Genomic DNA, 22,137 nt, shown 5'->3' on the forward strand with positions numbered 1-22,137 from the left:
CCATTTGCCACGTGTCACTTTATGATTGGTCCGTTTTAAAAAAATTAAAAAAAAAACCAAAAAAATTTTAAAATTAAAAAAAAAAACAAAAACCTTGAACCACCCCAGCCACCTCCACGAAACCCTGCTCCTCCCCTTATATTGCCGGAAAACGGTCGGCCACCTTCGTAACCAACAAAAATCGGTCGGCCGACCCTTTAGCACCTCACCTGATCCACCGCCGACCCCCAAAACCACCCACACAGCCAGCCTCGACCCCAAAAACCGCCGCCGAGATCTCCACCAATCTCGCACCATTCGCATCAATGGCCACAAACTCCTCCACCAATCTTGCACCAATCACGAAGTTGTTGGGGAAGGGGATGGGTTTTGGGTTGCCGGAAATCGGAGAGGGAAAAGAAGGAGGGTGGGGTTTTGGGGTGGTGGAGGAAGGGGGGGTGGGGTTTTGCGGGTTAAGGGGTTGCGACGGGGTAAGGGAGGGGTCGCCGGAGGCCAGCGCGCCTTCCGGTGCTAGCCCTGGCGGCAGGGGTGGTGGTGGCTAGGGTTTTGGGGTGGGTAGTCAGGGAGGAGGTGATGGTGGCTAGGGTTTTGGGGTGGGCAGTCACGGAGGAGGTGGTGGCTGCCACCTCTTAATTTCTTTTTTTTTTTTTTTGTAATTTTTATTTTTTTTAATTTTTTTTTTACTATTTTTAAAAGTTTTTAATTTTTATTTTTGTTATTTTTTTTAAAATATATATATATATTTTAAAACGGACCAATCAGAAGGTGACACGTGGCAAATGGTGGGTTCTAACTAACGGTCAACTAACGGACATTGACGATCAACTAATGGAAATGGCATTTGGTGAATTTTGTTAAAACTCGGTGGCATTTAGTGAATTTGGAAAAGTTCGATGGCATTTGGTGAATTTCGAAATTACTCAGTGACATTTGGTGAAATAGCCGTTAAAACTAAGTATCTATTACACTATTTCTCCTCAAAACCTAATGTAAACTTCATATATGAAATATGATACATAACGGCATGACACTTTCATTTATTCCATAAGTATTCCAACATGACTTTGACGTACTACTAATATGCACGTAGTAATTTATAATATTATTAAAAAATATACTACCTCGGTTTCACATTCTGTGTTATAACTGGGTATTTTTTGTGCTATATAACAAAAAATTAACTGTTGCACATAATGTGAAACGTAGGTAGTAAAAAAAATAATATTATGAAATTTCACATTAATTCCTATTTAAAATTATTTTACATAGTAATTTGTTATTATTTAATTAGTAAATAATATAAGTTAAATTTAATACTTTGTATGGATCGTGAAAAAATTCAAAACTCTGTCATTGTATGATGTATAACCTAGTGCGAAGTATGAAGTGAATCTCAAACATTAGCACACATATAGGTGTCAAAACCGACCTGACACGAAATAAATCATCTGTTTTTAATTATAACCGACCTGATTTGATCTGAAAAATTCAAGACCCAAACCGATTTGTAACCGGCTTGAACTCTACCCACATCCGAATTTGACCCTATCTGAACCTAACTCGACACCAATTGACCCAACATGAACTCAACTCGAAACCAATTTGACCTGACTTGAACTCAAGCCAAACCAATTTGACCTAACGTGAACTCAACCCGGCTTGAAATTGACCTACATATATTTGATTGAATCTGATCTGTGTTTGACCCAAATTGATATTAACCCAACCTGAGTTCAATCCAATCTGATTTTAACCTGATATGATTTCAAATCAAACATAATATTAAACACAACCTATTATATATTGACCCTCCTTTTCTCTACTAAAACATAATTATTTCAATTCATGTAATTGTTTGTTTCATTAATCACTAAGAACTGTCTTTTGGAAGGGTGAGCTGTGAACATAACAATTTTTGATTAGTAATGCAGTAAAATAAAATATGTATTCTTTAATTTAATAAATTTGAATTTTTTTTATATTTTCTTTTTTTTTTTTTTTTTTTTTTTAATTTTACTATACTCAAGTTCAATTTAATCAATTATGTGGCTATCATCTATTAATCTATTATTAGTTCATTACTTATCGTCTCACATATAGTATATGATATATCATCGATAATTTGATTTTAAATTTGGCTTATAGATAAAATTGACACAAGTACTAGTCTAATGGGACAACTAATGTTAATAATTCACAATATGAAAAATGACAAGGTAATAACTTTATAATTTCTCTAGATTAAAAATGACCTTATTTCAATATTGAATTTGGTCAACTTGATCCAAATTCAACCAAATCCGAAAAAAAATCTGAATTGGAATTGACCCTAACTGAATCAACCAAAGCCTAGTTAAATTGAATTGAACTTTGCTTTAAAAATAAATAAATAAATAAATAAATAAATTTGAACTGAATCAAATCAAAATCATCCCGACCCAAAGTCATCCGACCCCAAATTAACTCGTTTAAAACCTAATAAAAATTTATTCAAACGGAATATGAACCGATCTAAAGTTGACTTGATCCAAATCCGACCCTTGCTCGACATATCTTGACCCGATCCAGAATTGATCCAATCCAAACCGAGGCGGGTTGAATTGTTAAAAGGATAACCTAGACCCAAACATGTTCGAGATCCGTCAAGGGTCAATTCAAACTCTATCCGGTTACCCAAATCGACACCCCTAAGGCACTAATACACAAATATAGAGCTAAGTAAGTTTGGTGAAGACTTTGACTAGTCTGAAATTCTAAAACACTCGTGAGTCGTTAAACAATACGGAAGTGTCGTACTTGTACCAATATAAGTCATCAATGTACACATGTAGAATCTTGACGATGAATGACGCTTGCACGAGTTATCTCACTCACTGACTCACTCCAATTTTCGTCTTCGTTGTGACTCTAATTGAATATATTTGTCAAATATTGAGTAGATTAAGAATCTTATTTGATGTTACGCAATATAATTAAAGTAATAAACCTAAGTTTTCTATATAAATTGTATAAATATAAAATTGCACCACCACTCCACCAGACAACCTAAATCAAATCCCTCCCTCTTTCTCTCTCCTCTTTCTCTCTCTTTGAGTGGGTAAGTAGGCGGGTGTAGATTTATTTTAGTTTTTATTCAATCAAAAATGTCATAAATTAAAAATATATTTGCATACCTTTTTGAAAATCATTGAAATTTACTCTTTATTCCCTCTTTTTCCTGTATTTTTGCATAAAGATACGATTTTTAAACATACCCAATTGCCAGAAATCGATTAATTGGTTTGCAGAACCTCCATTGTTTCTAATTGCATGTGAATTTCATCTTCTGGGCAATTCAAAAACCCTAGCAAAATTTAATTTTTGAAATTGGGGAAATTTGAATTAAAAACCTTATTTTTTTGATAAAATTATATTCATGGGTTGGGATAGATTGCAAATTTGTAATGGGAATGAAAAGGGGTTTTTGAGCAATTGCAATTTAGGGCTTCAATGGAGTATCCCAGAAGAGAGTTCTCACCAACCCTTAAAAAGGGGAGTGTTTGCAAATGTAGGGCAGGTGGGATATGGTGGTGGGGTACCACCAAACCCCACAAATCCTAAGGACAATGAAGGTGGTTTTAAGGTACCATTGATGGATTTGTATGTAAAGTATGTATCTTCTCCTGAAGGGTTCAAAATTGTTGGGATACCTGAGGGTGTTGAGGAAGGGGAGAAGGCTAAGAAGAAGAAAAATGGGTTGAAGTTGAAAATTAAGGTTGCTAATCCCTCATTAAGGAGGTTGATTAGTGGAGCGATTGCCGGGGCGGTTTCGAGGACGGCTGTGGCACCATTGGAGACTATTAGGACTCATTTGATGGTTGGGAGTAGTGGACATTCTACTACTGAAGTGTTTCAGGAAATTATGAAGAGTGATGGATGGACTGGATTGTTTAGGGGGAATTTGATTAATGTTATTAGGGTGGCTCCTAGTAAGGCTATTGAGGTATTTTTCTCTATTAAATTGTTTTAATGTGTTTTGTGATTTCAATTGTGCTTGCTTTTATTGATTTTTGGCCTAGCTGAATTGATAATGTTGTTTGTTTGCCTTATACTCTTATTTGGTGCATGTGTATATTATCTGAGTAATCTTGATTCATTGTTTGATTTGCTACTATGAATTATATTCTATAAATGAATATGAGTCATAGGTCATGTAACTATTAATGAATGTTTAGCCTATGTTAGCTAGTTTAATTTTTTAACTATACTTGAATGCTATGAGTATTCTTCTATTGCCATCAGTATGATTCTTGTTTCGGTGTATATTTTGAGCATGATTGATTTATATTGTTTTTAAGTGCTAAAATGGAACCAATTACGTACACAATGGTAACAAAATTGATACCTTCCTCAACCCCCAAGTTGATTCTGGGGTTTCCTTTCCTAAGTTGTACCAAACAACTAACAAAGTAACATTTAACGATACCCTTTCTTTTTATATGTTTCAATTCCATTACCTTTCCTAAATTCATACTAAGCATGCACTTTGTACTAATTCATTACATACCTGTGAGGATGAATTGGGGTAGTTGTCGTGTGAGAGTAAACTTTGCTGCTACCTTATGCTGTTTGATCATATTTGCTGATATTTCATCAGACTGTAGAACTGAGTAAAATATATTCATTGACATCTACCCCCTTGTTATGATTGTAGTTGAAATTTATCAAGATTAAGTATTGAACAAATGATAACTAATTGCTAATCAATGACAGATACTTTCTATAGTTGTGATTGATGATCGTTTTTGTTTTATTGCCTCCTTCTTCAGTGAAGTGATTTTATGATGCTGCTTGAGATTCTCAGCTTTCTCATAAATTATCCTGTTCTTTGTGATCAAAGGATGATTAGAGTCCAGGATGTTAAAAAGTTTTTGTGTGAACCCCCTTTTTAAAGCTGTTTGCTTGCTCTAAGCATTTGACATGGGGAGAGAGGGGTACTCTATGCTTTTATTATGTTAAGTAATCATGTATATGTCCAACTCACAACACAAAACTTCTTTATATCGTACTATGATGCACATGTGCACTTATTCTCTGTTTTTCAAAAGCTCTTCTAACGTGGGTGATTTCTTAATTTTTAGTTAGTTTGAGCTCATACGAACCTTTTTTTCTATAAGCCTGTATTGATCTTTCCACACAAGGGTTCCTATAATAATCCATAGCTTGTGTATAACCACATGGATCAACATGATATTTGTAATGTGTGATGATAAAATAATTAATGCTGAAATAAGTTCGCTTACTATGAGCAGTGTCTATCTTGTGTTGTGACTTGAAAACTTATAAACATTTTGGTCATTGAAATTTAGTGGTGACGTAGTTCTATAGTTCTGATTGGGTTTTGTTTGTCATTGCTGTTAGTGAGCCTAATACCAGACGAGCTTCTTTATGACACCGTTGCTTTTAGACTATCCATAATTGAATCATCCCAATATTGTAATTGAGAATTATTCTGATTGACAGTAGTCGATATTTTTCTACTTTTTTGTGGGATTCGTGTGGTGCTAGGGTTGATGGGTATTTTGGCTTGTTTTGAACAGTGCTGGTTAAGAGTGTTGAGCTTATGCTACGGGGATTTTCTGTTTCTTTCCAAATCAATTAAATAAGTTTCATGAACATAACGTTAATTCTTGTTTTTCTGTATAGCTCCTTACATACGACACGGTCAATAAGTACTTGTCAGCAAAGCAAGGAGAACAAGCTAAAGTCCCTATCCCACCTTCTCTCATTGCCGGGGCCTGTGCTGGGGTCTCCTCTACTATATTGACATACCCTCTTGAGTTGGTGAAGACCCGCTTAACCATACAGGTGCTTCCATTTTCTTACCACTATTGTTCTTCCAGATTATTATACACCCACGATTGATAACATGATTTGTATCATCTTTTGAGCAAAATTTACAGAGGGGTGTCTACAATGGTATAATTGACGCTTTTGTGAAGATCATACGTGAGGAAGGTGCCTCTGAGTTATACAGAGGCCTTGCCCCAAGCTTAATTGGAGTGATTCCATACGCTGCAACCAACTATTGTGCTTATGACACGCTGCGGAAAGCATATCGCAGAGTCTTCAAGCAAGAGAAGATTGGCAATATAGAAACCCTACTGATTGGCTCTTTGGCAGGTGCCATTTCCAGTACGGCGACTTTCCCTCTTGAGGTGGCCAGGAAGCATATGCAAGCAGGGGCTGTGAGTGGAAAGGCATACAATAACGTGTTGCATGCGTTGGCTATTATCCTCGAACAGGAAGGGGTACAAGGTCTTTATAGAGGTCTCGGCCCTAGTTGTGTGAAATTGATGCCAGCTGCTGGGATTTCTTTTATGTGCTACGAAGCGTGCAAGAGGATACTGGTGGAAGACGAAGATGAGGCATAGGAGAGTTTACCTACGGAATTTATTGACACATAAAGCTTTGCAGCGACTTACCTTCTGCAACTTTTGTCACAAGGCCTTTGTTTCGGGCAACTCAAATGGCCACTCGATAGGAGCTTATACTTTTTCTAGAGATATCACAGTTCCCCCCCCCCCCCTCTCTCTTTTGTTATCTTTTTCTATTATGATTGAAGTGGAATAATATGCTGAAGGTTTAATCTTGTGGTTTACTTAGTGAAATTTTGAGTAGTTACATAATTGGCAATTTAGGCTCCTGCATTAAAATGTGTAATGGTGACTTGCATCGCTCAAAATTCATTTTGCCACGATGTACATAACAGTGTCATTAAAAGCTCCCCCTAATTGTATCCCAAACAATACCACGATGACTTAAATTTTCGCTTTTTCTGGGCAAGTTCATGTTTTATAACGTCACATTGGGTTTTAAGAGTAAGCCATTTGGTAGAAGCCAACACCAACACAAAAACAACCCTCCCTCTTTCTTTTGGCGAGGGATACTGAGCCAATTTGCAAATTGTATTATACAACTAACGAGCTTGCCATGTGATAATATGAACCAAAAAAAAAATGTAGCATTATGTATAGTGAGCAGCTGAGCGCAGCAATCAATCAATATTCCTATAAGCCCATAAAGAATTGATCACAATTTGCAATGTAAGAAACCAGAAATAGAACTGTTTGTTGTTACAAAATTGATAGGGAAAGCCTTTGTAGCTTAATCCGTTAGTACAATTTACTTTATAGAAAAGACAACCCTTGAGTCCCTTACAAACCAGTGGCAAACAGAAAAATAGAGACTGAAATGACTGATAGAGCACTACAGTTTGGATATCCTATGCCTGCTCCTCTTCTTCGGCAGCCTCAGCTGCAGCAGCAGCCATCAACTCATCGAATTTCTCTGACTTCTCGAGCACAATTTCAATCTAAAGAAGAAATTAAATCAGAATTAAAACTCTAAGCCTACATTCAAAATTAATACTTTGTGTAAATTTCCTAACATGTTTTTGCTTAGTAAAATGATGCCTTTTTCTTACGAGTAATTAAACATGCAAGGACCATGTGGCAACTAATTCTAGACAACTAGAGTACTAGTGTTAACTCACTAAGACAACTCCCTTATCTGGTTCCATTCATGTTGGTCGGTAGAGAAAAAGGAACAAATGCCCACAATCCACAATAAATAAAATGCAGCTACCGAATTGTGTAAAGCCAGATACCTTAGCTTTCTCGATAGGTCGCCCCCCTGATTCATTGATGTCAACTGTTGAAGTAGCTATTTCTATCAAAAGAAATAAAAAATAGAGCATTAACATCCAAAGGCTCCAAAAAACAACCGCAACTTAGAAAAAAAAGTAAGAGAAATGAAAGACAAAGAAAAACTAACTCTTCTCAACAGCAAATCCATTGTTCTTCAAAATTTCAGCGATTGTGACAACTGTTGCAATGGCTGCAGACATTACCAGCAAATAAATGTTAGAAATAGATAATTAGAGGGAAAAAAAAATTTAGGTACAAAGGTTTGATAGAGAAGTAGCCAACAAAGTTACTATATAACTTTATAAGCAACAAATGAACAACACCAAGTAGGCAAGTACCAACAAGGAGTTAATCAGGGTTCAACATTATAATAAAGTTGATGCACTAAGCAACCTAAGCCAAAGAAAATAAAAAAACTTGCAGACAATTTTATGCTGACATATACAGTATAAATTTCAATTAACTTGAGATGCATTATAATAACAATATCTGACTCCAGCGATGCCAGGTTAAAAGCAAACTACCAAGTACCAAGTGCTTCAAGAAATCTGAGCAATCCTAAATCCCATTTTTCTGCAGGCAATTTTTTCTTTGTACTTCTAAAACACGGGAAAATCAAGACACAAGTGTTCAACATATTAAAGAGCCTTTGAAATCATTTAATTATACAAGCTCTAACAAGTACAGCAACTATCATCACACTCATCTTTCACCGTTCACCAACACAACCCTTTCCCAAAAGGCAAACCAAAAACTTAAAACTATGGAAAACACCAATAAGAGTTTGTAAATGGAAGTGGAATTTTATATCAAGAGGGGCACCATAAAAAATGAAAGCAGCCACGCACATCTGTAATTTATCAAGGAAATGGAAACCAACCAAACAGAACCAGTAAATTAGGAAAGTTGACCTATTTTCATCATATCTAGTCTGGATAAACTAGGCTTAATATGGTATCTGTGCTGAAGGAAACACTATAGCTAGCTAATTTTAATCTAGCAGACAGTCCTCCATCTGGAAGCCATTAATTAAAAATGAAAAACAATAAGGCTAACACAGGTCAAAGTTTGATTTGCGAAGAAGTCCAAAACATTCCAAAGCAAAATATAGTCACTGTTATGGATCCAAGTACGGGTCAACGGATTCAAGTGTACACTCGGCGTCCAAGGCAACAAACCATGGACCAGCAACAAAGCAGAGGGCAGCAGCAACCTTTTAGCAGTAGTGCAGGCAGCAACATCACAAGATATTAAGCAACAACATTCAAGGAACAGAGCTACTTTTTGGAAGAACCCATTTTGAGCAAGACAACAAAGGAAGCAGTTATTTCACTAATTTGGAAAGAAGACCTTGGGCTCTCCTTTTATTACTTTTGTTTTATTTCTTTTGGGAAGGTATGAGAAATTGAAGGGTAGTACTTAATCTTAAGCTAGGGGGGCAGGGGAGGATATCCAGAAATTTGTAAGGAAACACAGAGAGTGGTGGCCTAAAGCTACTCAGAGACTCATGGCCTCAAGTCATGTTTTGTAATCTGTCCTCAGTACCATTCGCACTGATTAATCAAGCCCGGTTCAGCACAACTTTACAACATAATCAATCTCAATTACTTAGCTAATTAGCTGAAGTTTTCATCATTACATTGTCATTGATACCTACAGGGGAAGAAGGCAACGTAGAAGTCGCTGGGCTTGGTCAGTAGGGTCAGTCCCTGCTAGTCACCAAAGAATGCCTGATAATACATGCAAAGAAACTTGAATGGCTATAATCAATGAGACATACGGGAGATTTGCAGGCTTTGGTCAAATCTCAAACTCATAGAGATGATTTTGTTGACATTTTTATAATGGTTGTCCCAAATCATTGGCTTGAACAGACTACTTGAGGAGATTCAAACCAGACCAAAAAGGAAAGATTCAGACCAAATCTTAAAAAATTCTACTCGTAACACCTTAAATAAGAAGAGAACATAACCTTAATAAATGCATAACCATCTAAACAGCTTTCCTTTCAACTAAATAAACAAACTATAGGTAATGCAACCATAGTTGCTACCAAGCAATATAGCTAATTAATCAGAAGATCCTTTCACAATATCCAGTTTGGATAAGCTAAACTGGCCTTGGTAGCTCAGCTGAGGGAAACCATATACTGATAAACCTGTAAGTCTAGCGACTAAACCTTCTATTTAAGTCATTTAGTACAGCTGAACAAAATTAAGGTTTACAACAGTAACATATTATTTTGCTCATCAATCCTGGGTTTCATTAAATACAAGCCACCACCATCATGAGGCTAACCAACTTTGAATCAAGACAAGCAAATAGATAGATGTTACCAAGCAACATTCTCATTGTTCTCTTCCCTTTATCCTTTCAATTTTTTCTAGGGGAGAAGTAGGGCTAGATAAGGCACCACTAGGCAACATACATTGTTTAAGATCAAATACGGAGTATAAAATTGAAGCTTAAGATTACGAAAGACCTACCCATTCCAAGAGCAGAGAGCTCCAGTTCATTGTGTTGTTGCATATACCTCTACAAAAAACATTATCAACTACATTACTTCCACTACTTAAGAAAATCAAAGCAAAGGTCAACTAACCTGACACATAGCCACATAAATCCACACCAAACAAGCTCAAATATACTATGAGCATCGAATTCACAAACACTACATAAGCAAAAACAAATTCCCTTCACTCGGATACGAAAATGCCATCCACCATTGAATACATCATCATAATTAACATAAATCATCACTACAGCCCCAAAAACTATAATAATGTTAGTGTCACATTGCAAAAACCGAATTCCAAATTAAGGCTAATCTACACACAAATAATTAATCATAGCAATAAAATCAAAATTCATCTCATACAACATTGTTCCTACAATAAATTTCCTGAGCAATTATTATAACTATACCCATTTACAATGTCGTACCAATGTTTACCCCATTTCTATAATTACATTCACCAACACTCTGGGGGGAAAAAAAAAAAAAAAGAAAAAAAAAGAGCAATAAAAGTATTCCCTTTTTTCATTGAACAATTAACAAAATTGTACTTAAAAATTAACAAAAACCCAGATAAAATTCCATCAAAAAGTCCAATAAATAGCAAAATTAACAGAAAACGTCATAAAAAAAAAACAAAAAGAAAACCCCATTAAAATTATTCTTAAGAAAATACCTTGGCAAGATTGACGTAAAAAAAGAGAGGTTTTTTGGTGTTGGAAACTTGAATACGGTTTTTCTTGTTGTTGAAATTGTTGTGGTTGTTGTTGTCATTGTTGTTGGATGAATCTGTAATGCTAAGATTGTTAACGCCCTCTGCAACTTGCTCCATTTTTAGTTTTTCTTCTTCTAGAAAACTGGTTGTTGTTGTTAAGTTGTTCAAACACCGAAAACCCTTGACTTCTTCTATTTTCTGTTTCTCTCTCCAAATTTTGGGAAGAGGATTGTGCTCGCCCACCAAGGATATCTTGAAAGTGTTTTTAACATGGGCTTCATACGGCGTCGTTTTCGCGCTAAACACTAGTTGATAGCCTTCGTATTTTTATACTTCCTCCGTGTTTAAATAAATGAAGGGGATTATTCTGTGTGGCTACACCGTGTGACTGGGGTTTCTCGAGTTATATGGTCAGGAATTACTCGGATCGAATAACTTCTCAAGTAACCCTTGACTGAATAACCCCTCGAATAACCCCTGACCGAGTAACCCTTTAAGTAACCCCTGACCGAGTAACCTTTTAAGTAACCCCTGACCGAGTAACCCCTGATCGAGCCCCTTAATTAACCCCTAACCAAGTAATTCGAGTAACTTAACCCCTAACCGAGTAACCCTTCAAGTAGCCCTTGACTTAGTAACCCTTCAAGTAACCCCTAACCGAGTAACTCGAGTAACCCCTAATCGAGTAATTCGAGTAACCCCGCATACACGGTGTTCCAAAACTTTTCTATCTTCCTTTTACATTGAATCAGCAACTTTTCTTGATAGATGAAACCAAATAAACCATGTAAGAGGTGATATTCACCTGGTTTGGTGTGAGTGTGTGACCCAACTTTTATAAGCCCATTGTTTGGTAGAGTATTTGTGCCTATTTTAAAAGTTTTCAGAAAAATCAAGCAAAGTTTTAAAGAGTCCTTGACATTGCAAGCAACAAGAAATAAATATAATTCTTGAACATTCATCTTCAACTATATATATATAGGTCATGACAATCAATCAAGAAATACACACACAAGGAACCATACTTATACATAAGTCTTATTATCTATCACCCTCCTTGTAAATTATTTACCTTCTATCTACAAATTCACTACTTTTTTTTTTCACCACTCCTTTATGAGTTTCAATAGTGAGAATTCGCTTGTACTACTCACTCTTTTAAGGGTTCTTATACTCCTCTATTTTCATAAAAGCGGGTTATTTCACATGCTCGTTGTTTTTGAGAATTTTGCATGTATTGAGGATTTATCTCACGTTAAATATTGTGTACTCATTCCTTTACTCCCTCTGTATATTTTTAATGTTATATTAAGATAAGAGGTAGATGGGTAGTAGTATTAAAAAATTGTAAAAGAAAGATAGTGGGGTTAATAATTTATTAAAAAGTAATGAATGTGATATAAAAGAAATAATAAAAAAAATGGTATTGGGTTTGAGTGAAATCATGAGATAAGAAAAATATTTTATTAAAATGTAGCTTTCCCAAAAAAAGAAGTATAACACCTAAATAAACACGGACTCATTTGATTATACGGGAGGTGATACACATACAACTGTCGTATGTGGACCACACATACAATACCAATAGAAAATTGACAACTCATCATTAGTTAAAAAAAATGAGGGGGGAAAATGAGTGGTGTTTTGGGGTTTTCTGATGTCCTGCGGGAGAGCTACAATTCCGAGACTGGAACCGGACGCCTGTACCTGCAAAATAACGGAGACTCCTGAGAGCTCCGCCTCCAACGGTCAAGTTAGTACCTGATTAAGGAGTAATTAATACAGAAATTAAAGTAATAAGGTCTCTCTAGGTGAGAGTATTTAATGTAGGTAATCTGCTTTGCTAGCGAGATCAGCCGGTTATTAGTGTGTTCCGTAATGTTTCTCCTCCGTTCCGTTAATTATTCGGTCCCTTGATTAATGAGGATTAATCGAGTATTTATAGCCTTGGGAAGCGTGCAACTCTCTAGGTTTAAGGTAAACCTAGGGCCGAACGGGCTTCTAGACTGAAATGGGCCTTGATGGCCGGTTGTCCCATTTGGCATGGGTGGACACGTGGCGTGTCTTAAGTGGTCCGTGGAGGACGCGTGGCGGAACCTGGTTGGTCCACTTGTCAAACGGCGCTTGGTGGATAAAAATCCCCTAATCATTTGCCCCTCACAGGTGGCACGCGACTGGTCACGTGTCGCCTGTGACAGGTGTCGCACGGTGACAGGCGACGGCCCGTTACAGGTGTCACCTTGCAGACGGCCGGGAGACTCTCCCGCCCAAATTTGAATTCGGAAGCGACCCTTCGCCTTCTCATTTTGCCTATAAAAGGAAGTGCTGACTTCGGTCATTTTCACATTTGAGAATTTTTGCGAGAACATTCGGACCCCTGAACTTGATCTGACATTTTCGGACTTTTTCTGCCTACCGCCTGTTCTGACAAGCCGACTGACCCGAACTTTCAGGACTTCATCAACTGTCATCCGTTCAGGTAACTCAGTTCTCTTACTCTTAATTTCCTTTTTATTTTATTTTTTTTGAAATGGCACCATGGAAGCACACGACACGCCCTAAGTTAGTGATCAGCCGGTCATTTAATCAATCGGTATTCGAACTCTTTATTCAATTTGACCAAGTAAATAGAATTACCAAGTAGCCAAGGAATTTAAGTAGGAAAACAAGCGGCGGGTACCGGTTGTTTCCCTTTATTGCCAATGTTGGCCTCTAATTTGTTATTTGTTAACCTAGCAAGAGTATTGGTTGAGAGCCTTTGTTTATTAAAAACAAGTGGACGACTCGTACCTTTTAGGCTCAGTACTAAGTTTGAGTGACTATTAAGTTAACATAGGAGTTACTTAGTCTTCGTCACAATCTTGATTGAGTAGTAAAGGTATCAGGCGGCGTAGGCCGGCTAGACCCCTTGATTCACCAATGTTTGTTGGCTATTTACTCAATAGGTTATCCAGTAGGAATAGGGGTTCGAGTGCCCTTGTTTGTATAAAACAGGCGGACGACTCAAACTTTTTAGGTTCCATACCAAATTTGAAGGAGTGACTATGAGTTAACTTTGGAGTTACTCAGTCTCCGTCACTTTTGTTTGAGAAGTAGAGGTACCAGGCGGCGTAGACCGGCTAGACCCCTTGATTCGCCAATGTTTGTTGGCTATTAACTCAATAGGTACCCCCTGCATTTATCCCAAGTAATACAGGCGGTCATCTGACTCAGATGTCAACTGCTACCACTGGTTTGGTTAGTGATAGAGTTATCCTTATCTCAAAAACGGCTACGTGGTTGCCCTTTGGGACAGTCGTATAGGTGCCGTGTAATTAGTTTATAGAACAATGTTCCACCCAAAAGGGAGCTGCTCTCTGCGACGAATTTCATCCGAATGGATGCCGCCGGACGCCTGCTATAATGTTGGGACAGGTCGGATTAGTTTTTAAAAGTTAGATCAGTTGACTAGGCGCCTGGTCTGATCATTCGGCCAGTGGCCTTGGTATGTTCTTGGTGAACGTATGTGCTAAGTAAAAGAAGGGTAGCCGCCTGTTAGTTACAGGATCGGCCAGGCCCTAAACTTTTTAGCTAAGTATTGTGAGTAAAATACTCGAGGGAGAGTAGCCGACTGTAATGGAACAGACGGCATGCCCCTGTAAAGATAAAGAATGGAGAGTAGCCGACTGTAAAGGTACAGACGGCATGCCCCTCGTAATACAAAATTGAATAGTAAGTGCCAACTTTATTAAGTAGCTCTTTATTTTACATCATTCAAAAGAAATATTTCTTAAGGTTATCTACATTCCAAGTTCGAGGCAACGGTTGTCCGTCTGGTGTTTCCAGACGGTAGGTACCGTCCCTGACTTCCGCATAGATTCGGTAGGGTCCTTCCCAGTTGGGAGTTAGTTTGCCAGACTCGTTAGCCCTACCAACTGCTTCCATTTTTCTAAGTACAAAGTCCCCTACTTTGAGTGGACGCCTGTGCACTTTTTTGTTGTATGATCTAGTCATTCTCAGGCGGTAGATTTCATGGCGCAAAACAGCATTGCCCCTCTTTTCAGGAAGTGAGTCTAATGCCAGGCGCATAGCTTCCCAGTTTGCCTCTTCGTCATATAGCATTACTCGAAGAGTCGGCTCGTAGTGTTCTATTGGAAGAACAGCTTCTGCACCATAAGTTAGGAGGAATGGAGTTTCTCCAGTCGCCCCTTTTTCAGTCGTCCTAATGGCCCAAAGAACATGTGGTAGTTCATCTGCCCATAGGCCGCCTGCTCGTTCAATTTTTTTCTTGAGACCGTCTGAGATGATTTTATTAAAGGCTTCTACCTGGCCGTTTGCTTGTGGACGGCCGACAGATGCAAAGTAATGTCCAATTCCTTGGTCTCCCAACCAGCTTTTGAGAACAGGCGTCTCAAATTGGGGACCATTATCAAAAACCATAGACATGGGAACCCCGAACCGAGTGATGACGTTTTTCCAAATGAATGAAATTACATCTTTCGTCTTGATTCCCTTTACAGCCTCCGCCTCTGCCCATTTAGTGAAGTAGTCAACGGCAACAAGTATATACCTTCTGCCGCCTGTAGCAGGCGTATATGGACCCAGAATGTCCATGCCCCACTTAGCAAACGGTAGTGGGCTGTGAATGGTAGTGAGGTCAGTAGCCGGACGGTGAATTAATTTGCCAAACCTTTGGCACTTGTCACATTTTTTCACCATCTCCATTGCCTCTGCTTCCAAAGTAGGCCAAAAGTAGCCCTGCCGCCTATATGGGAAGCACAGAAACCAGAGTGAAGATCATCTAGTATCTCTCGTCCCTTTTCAGGAGTAACACACTTTAAGAAGGGTTGAAGGTGCCCCCTCTTGTGCAGTTCCCCCTGTATCATTTCAAAACAGGAGGCTCGTTTTTTCAGTGATGCCGCCTGTTGAGGATCATCCGGCAGTGTACCGTTTGTCAGATATGCCCTGATTGAATCCATCCAGGTTGAGCTTCTGTCTAGAATTCCAATAGGATTTTCCTCGATGCTTCTCTTCTCCATTACTTCCCAAAACACAGTTCGAGGAGTATCGGAGGAGGCGGATGATGCTAATTTCGAGAGTGCATCTGCCTGGTTGTTTTCTGATCTCGGTACTTGGATCAGATGGAAATCCTCAAGGGAGCCGACTGCTTGTCGGACCGCCTGTAAATATTTGATCATGGCCGGATGTGTTGCTTCGTATTCGCCATTGTACTGACTCACTATCAGTTGTGAATCAGAACAGGCGTCTATTTTCCTTGCCCCGGCCGCCTTACACATGCGGATTCCGGCTAGTAAAGCTTCATATTCTGCCTCATTGTTTGAAGCCTGGAAACTGAAGCGTAGAGCATACTCGAACCTGTCGCCCTCTGGAGATTGACATACGACGCCTGCTCCACAACCATTTGAAGTAGAGCTTCCGTCCACATATACCTTCCAGACTTGGTCTGGAACTTGAGAGTCAGGAGGACGAGTCATCTCTACAATAAAGTCAGCAAAGGCTTGCCCCTTCACTGCTTTTCTAGGCTCGAAAGTAACTTCGAGACTCTGCATTTCTATGGCCCATTTGATCATTCGTCCGGAGGACTCCATGGTGGTAAGGGGCCGTTTGATCGGTTGGTCGGTATACACGACGACTGCATGTGCCAGAAAGTAGGGCTTCAATTTTTTAACAGCCATGAAGAGTGCAAGACCAAATTTCTCCACTAGGGGATACCTCAACTCGGCATTTTTCAGTACGTGACTGACAAAGTAGACCGGAAGTTGACAGCCGTCCCTTTCAGCAAGGAGCACCGCGCTTAACGCATGATCAGAGACGGCCAGGTACATGTAGAGATTTTCTTTGGGCAAAGGGCTGACCAGCCTTGGCAAGGAATGCAAGTGAACCTTTAATTTCTGGAAGGCGGCCTCAGCATCCGGCCCCCATTCAAACCTTGCCTTTTTCTTAATTGCCTGGAAAAAGTATAGGCATTTGTCGCCTGATCGGCTTAGAAATCTTCCCAAGGCCGCCAGACAACCTGTTAACTTCTGAACCTCTCGGACGGTACGAGGCGACTGCATGTCAATGACCGCCTGTACCTTCTCAGGGTTCGCCTCTATTCCTCTCTGGTTGATAAGGAATCCGAGAAATTTCCCAGACTCAACTCCAAATACACATTTCTTGGGATTGAGCATGACATGGTGCCGCCTGAGTGTGGCGAAAGTTTCTCGGAGGTCCGTCAGATGATCTTTCTGAAGTTTAGTCTTAACAATCATATCATCAATGTATGCCTCGACGTTTCTCCCAATCTGATCAAAGAACACTGTGTTTATCATTCGTTGGAATGTAGCCGGGGCATTCTTAAGACCAAACGGCATGACCGTATAACAGTATAATCCCTGATCAGTGACGAAGGCCGTCTTCTCTTGATCTTTCTTCCACAAAGGAATTTGATGAAAACCAGAATAGGCGTCCATAAAACTCATCAAGGCATGGCCGGCTGTTGAGTCGACCAGGTTATCAATTTTGGGCAGAGGGTAACTGTCTTTGGGGCACGCCTTGTTCAAGTCTGTGTAGTCTACACACATTCGCCAGGTGCCATTCGGCTTTTTAACAAGTACCACATTTGCAACCCAATCTGGGAAGTAACATTGCCGAATGAACCCTGCATCAAGTAATTTTTTGACTTCGGCGGCGGCCGCCTGACCTCTTTCTTCACCATGGTTCCGCTTCTTTTGCCGTACCGGCTTCTTTTTCGGATCCACAGCGAGTTTGTGTACTGCCAGATCAGGACTAATGCCTGGCATTTCATGGACTTCAAATGCAAAGATGTCCTTGTATTCTTTCAACAGGTTGTGAAAGTCATCACCAAGGTTTCTCAGAGCAGTCGTCCCAACTTTGACTGTTCGGTCAGGGCGGGAGTCGTCTAATATCAGGTCCGTATGCTCACCAGCCGGCTGAGGGCGGAACTCATCCGGCCGGTCCTCTGCCAATGATTTGCCTTTCTGGCGGACTCTGTCTGGGACGCCTTTCTTTTTCTGTCGCCTGTTTCTTGAACAGGCGCACTTTCCTTGACATTGTCAAGGTCTGTTTTTTCTCCACTTGACCTAGTGGCCTTAGCAGTGGGTTTGACATCCGAGAGATAGCACTCTCGGGCCATCCTCTGATCTCCCCTTAGGGAGCCGACTGTTCCATTGTCCCTTTCAAACTTAAGCAGCATAAGTGACGGGATTATAACAGCCTTGGCACTATTCAGGGTTGGGCGACCCAGAATCATGTTGTAGGCAGAGAGTTCCTCTACAACTAGGAATCGGACTACCATGTGTCGTCCTTCCCCTTTTTCGCCCAGGCGGACGGGTAGATCAACTCGTCCCAGTGGGTGGACGACTCCTCCTCCAAACCCTATTAAAGGGTGGGAGGCCGGATGTATGCAGTCCGTCTGATATTTCAGTTTTGACAGACATTTGCTGCTGATGAGATCTGAAGAGCTCCCAGTATCTATGAGGATTCGACCAACTCTCTGGTTGGCCACTTTACATTCAATAACGAGAGGGTCGTCATGCGGCCCCCTTATTCCTCCTAGATCCTCTTCAGTGATGACAATCTCAGGAAATGTATATTTGGACGGTCGTTCTTGGTGAACGGAATTTACATCTAACCGCCTTATATTATCTTTGTTGCCCCTAATAGTGGGGCCGCCTCCTGAGAAGCCGCCTGCAATGGTGTAGACGACTGCATCATCTGTATCGGAACTGTCGGCCTGTTGATTCTTTTTGGCCGACTGCTTTTTTGAGGAAGTATTCCCCGTAGATTTCTTGACATAAGTGTCAAGATCACCTTGATCAGCCAAGCGGTCTAGGTACCGCATGAGACTAATGCAGTCGTTGGTGTGATGACCAATGTCATCATGATAAGCACAGATTTTGTCTTGGTTCCGGTTGCTCGCAGAACCCTTCATGGGGAGCGGTTTCTCAATTGAGAGCCGTCCCCTTATTTCTTTTAGGATAAACTGGTTATCCTTGTTAAACACATACTTTGGGGAGTATGGTTTGAATTCCTTTTTCTTCTTGGCCGGCTGTTTAGAGGAATCAGCCGCCCAGACCCCTTTTCTTTTTTCATCTTTGTTGGACGACTGTTTCTGTCGTCCTTCTCTATTGTCGAACCTCTTCCCGTCCGACTGTTTCATTGTACACAGATCAGTCGCCTGTATATAGGCTTCTGCTTCAATCAAGGCCTCTTGAAGAGTCGCCACCCTTTTTCGAACTAAATCAAATTTGAAGGTAGACCCGTCTTTGAGACCTCTAAAAAAGTCAGTATAAGCTACCTCATCCGGTAACCCTTGAATCTGTATTCTCATCAGGTTGAACCGCCTGATGTAGGAACGAAGCCCCTCCTTTTCACCCTGCTGAATTGTTCCCAAATCAAGGGTCGTTTTCTTCGCAGGGATGTTCATTGCAAAGTTGGAGGCAAATAAGTAAGCAAGCGTCCTGAAACTGTTTACACAACCAGTCGGCAGGTTGCCGAACCATTGCTGTGCAATTCCCTTGAGAGTTGCTGGGAAACACTTGCACCAAGTGGGATCATCCAACCCTTGAAGGTACATCAGGTTGGTGAATGCCATCAGATGGTCTTCCGGGTTAGTAGTGCCATCATAGGCGCCTACTAAAACATTTTTTACTTTGGCCGGCTGAGCGGCTTTAGTAATTTCCTTGGAGAAGGCCGACGGCTGTTCACCAAGTCTAAGCAGCCGTAGCTGCCAGTCCATAGGTTGGACGTTTTTTGCTGCAGGTCCACCAAATGGAGGTGGCTGCATAAAATATTGTTGTTGCGGCACAAATGGCAAATTTGGTACCGCCTGCGCACTATGAAAGCCAGACTGTCGGGAGGTGCCGCCTGACTGACTCTCATGGTACGACTGAGTTGGCCTCATCGAGGCATTTCGCAAACTGTCCTGAAAATTTGAAGTAGAAGCCGACTCTGATAATCGGTCACTCTTCTTCTGCTCTAGCAGGTGCCGAGCATCTGTGAACGTTTGCTTTGACCCATCCGCCTGAATATGACGAACCGGTTTCCTATTTCCCGTAGGATAACGGAATTTTGTGAAATCAAGAGCAGACGGCTCCCGCTTCTTAGATTTAGGATGGGGAGTCGCCTCTCGCCCTTGAACTGGCTTCCTCTTCAGTGAAGTGGAAGGTTTTTTGGCCGCCTGCTCTTTGACTGAAGCAGGCGGTTTTTTGTTGATCAACTCTTGGATCTCTCCCTTGAATCCCCTCATGAAGGTCATGAGTTCGTTCCTTGTGATGGGAGCAGACCCATCAGTCGGCTGTTGCCGAGCAAGCGGTGCGCCTGCTGGCTCGCTTCCTGTTTGAAGATACTCCCGTTCCCTTATTTCAGTATGACGGGTACGGCGGGCCCTTAGGATCCCGTCTGGAGCTGTATGAGTTTCAACTTCAAATTCACTTTCGGTATCATGGTCCGACTGAACTTGAGGGTCGTCTAGGGGACGCCTCTCTTCTGGGGTCGGTACAGACTTGGATGCCATCTCTGAAGTACTCTCCCCACAGACGGCGCCAAATGTTTTGGGGTTTTCTGATGTCCTGCGGGAGAGCTACAATTCCGAGACTGGAACCGGACGCCTGTACCTGCAAAATAACGGAGACTCCTGAGAGCTCCGCCTCCAACGGTCAAGTTAGTACCTGATTAAGGAGTAATTAATACAGAAATTAAAGTAATAAGGTCTCTCTAGGTGAGAGTATTTAATGTAGGTAATCTGCTTTGCTAGCGAGATCAGCCGGTTATTAGTGTGTTCCGTAATGTTTCTCCTCCGTTCCGTTAATTATTCGGTCCCTTGATTAATGAGGATTAATCGAGTATTTATAGCCTTGGGAAGCGTGCAACTCTCTAGGTTTAAGGTAAACCTAGGGCCGAACGGGCTTCTAGACTGAAATGGGCCTTGATGGCCGGTTGTCCCATTTGGCATGGGTGGACACGTGGCGTGTCTTAAGTGGTCCGTGGAGGACGCGTGGCGGAACCTGGTTGGTCCACTTGTCAAACGGCGCTTGGTGGATAAAAATCCCCTAATCAAGTGGGAAAAAAATTTATTTTTAGGTGCCATTTATCAGAAATAGGAGGGAAGAATTTCATTGGCGCCTAATAACAATCTTGTTACTAAAAAAATATTTTACGTTACTAAAAAATACAAATTTGTTACTAGAGATAATAGCGTCCTAGTCAGCATCATTAATGAAGAGAGATGTTATTATAAGAACCGAATAACATGGATGTCTCTTCATTAATGATGCTGACTAGGACATCCATATTACAAACTACAAATCAAAAAATTATTATAAAAAAACCAATAAAATTACTTTTTAAAGATCTTTCTATAGACATCCATATCGATATATTTTCAAAAAAATTATAAAGTTGGACAATTTTAACCTTACTATAGTTTGTGATCTTATTGATAAATGTTAGTAATTAGCTAGTCGTTATGATTACTACAAAAATTTCAAACATACAGAAAATATACAGATTAAAATTTTATTACATTAAAGTAACCATATAAAAATAAATAAGTGTTAGATACAATTATAAAATTATCAAGTGGTGTACGGATTAATTCATACTTCGTACATTGGAGGATTTAATTCATGTGTTGAAGGGTTTAAATTAAATAATTGAGAATTAAAGTGAAATCACGAAAGGTTACCCATTAAAATTATGAAGGGCAAAATTGTAATTTTGGTACTTATAATTAAATATGATAATCAAGGTTAAATTTAACTTGGGTTTGAATAAAATAATTGAGAGTTAAATTGAAAAAATCAATTTATTGCTAAATAGTTGTTACTAGAAAAGTGTTATTTTTAATTTATAAGTTAATTATAACATATTTTAGGATATTGTATTTGTTGCTTTTGTTATTATATAATTTATGTTCAAATAAGAAAATTTATACAAGGGCGGTAACATATTTTTCTTGAAAAAGGGATGAATTATGCACTTGTAAGGGAGCAAACTCGGAACAATGTAACATTAGTGCTATTTTATGTTCAGCATTAGTAACAAGGATTACAAGATAAATGAAAGAAAATATACTTTGTAATATTCTTAATTGTTATGTCGGTTTAAGATATTTGCTTACCAAAGTTAATTCTTTGTATTACTTAATAATTTACAAATTAAAGTGTTCGACGTTTTTAGGGGTTATTGTGCATTTTCTACATCCTTAAGTGTGAAAC

At 39.7% G+C, this 22,137-nt stretch overlaps 2 protein-coding genes across 2 annotated transcripts; one reads left to right on the plus strand and one right to left on the minus strand.

The window, feature by feature from the left end:
* Window positions 1-3,008: 3,008 nt before the first annotated feature.
* On the plus strand, window positions 3,009-6,837 carry LOC110704483 (adenine nucleotide transporter BT1, chloroplastic/mitochondrial-like). Its single transcript, XM_021882267.1, has 3 exons — window positions 3,009-3,982; window positions 5,686-5,847; window positions 5,943-6,837. Exons 1-3 carry the CDS (start codon window positions 3,416-3,418, stop codon window positions 6,411-6,413), a joined length of 1,200 nt encoding a protein of 399 aa, XP_021737959.1. The 5' UTR covers window positions 3,009-3,415; the 3' UTR covers window positions 6,414-6,837.
* A 146-nt stretch (window positions 6,838-6,983) lies between these two features.
* LOC110704484 (uncharacterized protein At2g34160-like) lies at window positions 6,984-11,177 on the minus strand. The gene is made up of 5 exons (XM_021882268.1): window positions 10,880-11,177; window positions 10,175-10,223; window positions 7,816-7,878; window positions 7,649-7,710; window positions 6,984-7,354 (listed from the first exon to the last, which is right to left on the minus strand). Exons 1-5 carry the CDS (start codon window positions 11,033-11,035, stop codon window positions 7,265-7,267), a joined length of 420 nt encoding a protein of 139 aa, XP_021737960.1. The 5' UTR covers window positions 11,036-11,177; the 3' UTR covers window positions 6,984-7,264.
* Window positions 11,178-22,137: the final 10,960 nt, after the last annotated feature.

Source organism: Chenopodium quinoa, unplaced genomic scaffold (genome assembly GCF_001683475.1).
Source record: "Chenopodium quinoa cultivar QQ74 unplaced genomic scaffold, ASM168347v1, whole genome shotgun sequence".
In the NCBI taxonomy this organism is placed as follows: domain Eukaryota; kingdom Viridiplantae; phylum Streptophyta; class Magnoliopsida; order Caryophyllales; family Amaranthaceae; genus Chenopodium; species Chenopodium quinoa.

Coding starts and splice junctions, on each gene's coding strand:
- LOC110704484 (XM_021882268.1), bottom strand. CDS start 11,035: ATGGAGCAAGTTGCAGAGGGCGTTAACAATCTTAGCATTACAGATTCA. Junction 7,711..7,815: donor TGGATTTGCTGTTGAGAAGA/GTTAGTTTTTCT, acceptor TTCTTTTGATAG/AAATAGCTACTTCAACAGTT. Junction 7,355..7,648: donor GACCTATCGAGAAAGCTAAG/GTATCTGGCTTT, acceptor TTTCTTCTTTAG/ATTGAAATTGTGCTCGAGAA.
- LOC110704483 (XM_021882267.1), top strand. CDS start 3,416: ATGGGTTGGGATAGATTGCAAATTTGTAATGGGAATGAAAAGGGGTTT. Junction 3,983..5,685: donor CTCCTAGTAAGGCTATTGAG/GTATTTTTCTCT, acceptor TTTTCTGTATAG/CTCCTTACATACGACACGGT. Junction 5,848..5,942: donor AGACCCGCTTAACCATACAG/GTGCTTCCATTT, acceptor CAAAATTTACAG/AGGGGTGTCTACAATGGTAT.